Source organism: Rhinopithecus bieti, unplaced genomic scaffold (assembly GCF_001698545.2).
Source record: "Rhinopithecus bieti isolate Rb0 unplaced genomic scaffold, ASM169854v2 scaffold_51827, whole genome shotgun sequence".
NCBI classification, from domain to species: Eukaryota; Metazoa; Chordata; class Mammalia; order Primates; family Cercopithecidae; genus Rhinopithecus; species Rhinopithecus bieti.
In genome coordinates this window covers 349,669-354,389 of record NW_016820189.1, presented here as the reverse complement: position 1 = coordinate 354,389, position 4,721 = coordinate 349,669, and the positions used below count along the sequence as shown (strand labels likewise).

At 36.8% G+C, this 4,721-nt stretch overlaps 1 protein-coding gene across 1 annotated transcript in view; it reads right to left on the bottom strand.

Annotated features, from left to right (window-relative positions):
* Window positions 1–834: 834 nt before the first annotated feature.
* Window positions 835–4,721, bottom strand: part of LOC108520315 (myosin-2-like) — a 32,696-nt gene continuing 28,809 nt past the window's right edge. The window contains 6 exon segments of the mRNA XM_017859642.1: window positions 835–1,119; window positions 2,780–2,875; window positions 2,997–3,101; window positions 3,185–3,355; window positions 3,448–3,573; window positions 4,155–4,358. Coding sequence (XP_017715131.1) covers window positions 967–1,119; window positions 2,780–2,875; window positions 2,997–3,101; window positions 3,185–3,355; window positions 3,448–3,573; window positions 4,155–4,358 — 855 coding nt within the window. The 3' untranslated portion in view covers window positions 835–966.

Genomic DNA, 4,721 nt, shown 5'->3' with positions numbered 1-4,721 from the left:
CATCCAGTTTAAAAATCTTGATCCTCTAGGGAAACGTCTCTGAGTAGTCCAGATTGCTATGATATCGACTTTTTGTACCAAACTCATACCCATCATTATGTGTGTTGAATATACATTTGAATAATCTACTTTGAGATCATGTTTTCTTGACACTTTTAGTCATTTATTTTGGCTCTTTATATGATTATACGAGAGACCATGAAGACTAGAAACATAGGCTAATAGCTCATGGATACTACATTATAACACGTAAAATAATACTCTCTATGTCTCCAGGTTTGATAGACACCCTGTAGTTTTCACAGGGAGAAGAGTCATATTTAATTTAATTTTGAAACTTGCTTCATGAAGAGCAAGGTCATGTCAAACCCATTACCCAGTGCACGTACTGTGGGCATATGGTACATTGGAATTAATAATGTAAATATCCATGGGCTAATTAAGAATATTTTGGATTTATATTCTTGGTAACAGTTATTCAACAAAGAGAATTAATGATACAATTCAGTTTGAATCCCCTATATGAGAATATAGCTAGTACCATCCTGAAAAAGGTTCATGGTAGGGGAAGCAGGAGCTTTCTAAGATTTTACGGTACTCAGATATAAGGAAAGTTCAGAAAGAAATAAAACAGACTTCCAGATTTCTGTTCATTAGAACAGTCTTTCTTGATAAGTGACACCTTTACAGCCTTAAGGTGTTGCTGTAGACCCAGAATAAAAGTGAATACATAAATACTTAGTCACCTATTAAACGTGATTGTTTGACAGCTCTGTGACTATTCAAACTTTGACATGGCTTCAGGAAAGAGAAAAGACAAGACCAGTCTAAGGATATTGTTTGTAAACTACCCTATGCTTTATTTCCTTTGCAACAGGGTAGAATACACAATAATGACAGAGGGAAATGACCAAAGTTGTCACATTTTGTGCCTGTCTTCAGTCACTCCATGGCATCAGGACATGGTCACTCTTCACTTATGACTTTTGTGTGAACCTCCCGGCTCTTCACGCGCAGTTTGTTGACCTGGGACTCAGCAATGTCAGCTCGTTCCTCGGCCTCCTCCAGCTCATGCTGGAGCTTGCGGAATTTAGCTAGATTGGTGTTGGATTGTTCCTCCTGAGAATAAAAATGGAATTGTAAGGAACTCACACTTGCATCTTTCTAGACTCTTTAGACCTAAGAGAAGAAAGGATTCTTCTTTAGACCTAAGAGAAGAAAGGCATCTATGGAGAAGCAACATCTAGGGCTTATCATTGAAATTAATTTTAAGATTTATTTATTGGTGTCATATATATATTATTATATGATATATATCTTACATCTCTATTTTGGCAACCAAAACACATAATATATATGTACCACAAGTAGAATAAGAAGAAAAATATAAGCTTAGAGAGGAAGGCAAGAATATTAAAGTCATAGTTGTTAATGCTTGCTGTAAGTTGATGATTTTCACTTGGGTTAGTTTTTTTTTATCATATTAAGAATGAATTTATTAAGTTTTTAAAAATTTTAAAAATTGAAATAAATGTATCATTTTGGCACATTTCAAAATGGTTGCTTTTTTCCACCTGCATTGGATGTAATGATTCTATTGACAGATTACCTAATATTAAGTAATCTTTACATTGTAAGAATTAACCTTATTTAGTCACTGGAAGACGATTCCTTTAATAAAGTAAGACTTTTACTACTTAGTAATTTATCTTTGCTGTAACTGTCTTTATGAGTAAAACTGCCTTTAGTTCTTCTCCCTCTGTTCTCTCTTGGACAGGTTTTGGTATGAGGGGTATGTGAGCTTCTTAAAATGAATTGGACAGCTTTCCATCTTTTCCCATGCTCTTTTCCCAGCTTACATAGCTGTGGGATTATCTGTTCCTTGAAATTTTGAAAGATCTATCTGGACTTGGGTCCATTTCCAGAAGTAAGTCAGCCAACTTGGTAATTTATATTCTCCTAGAAAAATCATCAATTTTTTTCAGGGCTTCAACTTTATTGATAGATGTATGTTTTATATTAAAAAGTAATCCTCTATGTGTATAGCTTATTCCCTTTATCACTTCTAATGTTGTTTGTATTTTGTCTCATTTTCCTTGATTAAACTAGTTATAATACATTTATTTTATTAATTCCCCAGAAGTTACAAATATTAATGAAGTTATCAAATAGAAAATAGTATACTCTAATTCACCAATTTCTACTTTTATTTTTAACAGTACTTCTTCTACTGTTTTATTATTATTTATAATTTCTTTATTGGACTGCCCATTTATTTATTTATTTTTACTTTTGGTTCATCATGAAAGCATTTAAAACAATGAATCAGCCTCCAAGCACAGCTTTGACTACATTCTGTAGGTTTGTAAAAGTAGCATCTTCCTTGTGATTTTTACTTATAATTAATAATTATTTAGTAATTATATTTTTATTTTCACTTTAAACCAAGAGTTATTTAAGAAAGTTAGTTTTTTAAATATGTAAGTACCCAAGAATTTTTGCTTATATTTTGTCATCACTTTACAACTCCATCGTACTGTGGCCAGAGAATATGGCCTGTATTATTTCTGCTTTTAATTTTTTTCAGGTTTCTTAGTGGATTGAAAGTTTACTTTTAAAGTGAAGCTACTGATATTACAAATGATACGCAATAATTATTGTACAAAAACAAATGTTAAGTACACATGCAGAAGTCTATAAAGCAAATAGCTTGTTTACTACAAGAGGTAGTAATTATTTATTAGCTTAATTTGAGGACTTCAATCTTAAAAATACTTACAGCCTCCTCAGCTTGTCTCTTATAAGATTTCACTTTTGCCTGAAGTTTATCTACCAAATCTTGAAGTCTGAGAATATTCTTTCTATCTTCTTCCGTCTGAAAGATTATAAAAAGTCCAGGACCTTAATTACTAAAGCACATGACTATTGCATCATTGCATATGAGTATTTCACATAGAGTTCGACCAGTGCTTAGCTGCTAAAAACTACTGCCGTACCTGGTAAGTGAGTTCCTTCACTCGCCTCTCATGTTTGCGCAGACCTTTGACAGCCTCAGCATTACGCTTTTGCTCACTCTCAACCTCTCCTTCCAGCTCCCGTACCTACAAATAAGTAGGCTCTTAAGAACTTTGATCCAATCAGGCACTGAAAGCAGATGGAAATAGACAGATATTGGGAGACCCACCCTGGCCTCCAGTTTCTGGATCTGCTTCTTCCCACCCTTCAGGGCCAGCTGCTCAGCCTCATCCAGGCGGAGCTGCAGGTCCTTCACCGTCTGCTCCATGTTCTTCTTCATCCGCTCAAGGTGGGCGCTGGTGTCCTGCTCCTTCTTCAGCTCCTCAGCCATCATGGCGGCCTAAATAGCAAATAAATCAAGAAAACCAAGAAAGTTACAGATGTCAGGAAATCTTACTGCTAAATCAGTGGGCAAGTGTGCCTGCCACTCACATCAGTGATGGCCTTCTTGGCCTTCTCGTCTGCATTGCGGGCTTCTTGGAGAATGTCTTCCATCTCTCCTTGCATTTGGGAAATATCTGTCTCTAGCTTCTTCTTGGTGTTGATCAGGCTGGTGTTCTGTTTAAAAAGAGTTTGTACATTTTAAAAATTGTATTACCATAGTATTTATTGGTAACCACTTCTTGAAAAAAAATTCAGATAGAAATCTGCAAGTCAAAAAATGCCTTTTAATATTAAAGAATTAAAGGATTGTGTTATGTAGTACAATTAAATAAAAAAGAAATATTATAGAATATTCAGCATCTTCAAGTGCATAGGTCACAAGCAGACCAAATAGCTCTATAATTTTATAATTATCATTTACCAATAGACCATTCACAGGGATAAAAGTATAATGGACATGCGCATAACATTCCATTTCTCCAGAATGAAATGTGAATATTGATAATGAGGGCCAATAAAGATATTAACACAATAGAATATGGGCAGCCTTAGAATATTATAGGAAGCAAATCAACAATAGTTTTTCAAAGCAAAACAGGGAAAGATTTCTCAATAATGCAGAATTACTATTCTGTATTATTTGAAAAGAAAATTTGGTAGATATATTAGGTCTGGCTGTCTTATAAAAACTCAGGCTTATCTATTCTGGGACATACAAAATTCACTACAGGAGAGTTCTTTGTGCTGAATCCCACCTGGGTATGGAGGAGCTGAACACGCTCACTGGCATCCAGGAGCTCCTGTTCTGCGATTTTCCTGCTCCTCTCTGTCTGCTCCAGAGTGGCCCGCAGCTCCTCGATCTCAGCCTGCAGCAGGTTGGCTCTGCGCTCCACCATGGCCAGCTGCTCCTTCAGGTCCTCCTGGCTCCGGAGAGCATCATCCAGGTGGAGCTGGGTATCCTGTGAAACAAACCGTCATTGAGACACCATGTTCTCAGGGTTGCAGGCACCCCAGTTGTCCTGGGACCATCTCTTGGGACCCATTTACCTTGAGGATGCCTTGGGTGTTCCTGTAGTTCCTCAGGGCCTCGGCAGCCATGCGGTTGGCATGGTTCAGCTGGATTTCCATTTCATTGAGGTCTCCCTCCATCTTCTTCTTGAGCCTGATGGCATCATTCCTGCTTCTGATCTCAGCATCCAGCGTGCTCTGCATGGACTCCACGATTCTAACGTGGTTTCTCTTCAGCTGGTCAATTTCCTCATCTTTTCAGCAATTTTCCTATCGACCTCAGACTTGACTTGGTTCAACTCAAGCTGGATGCG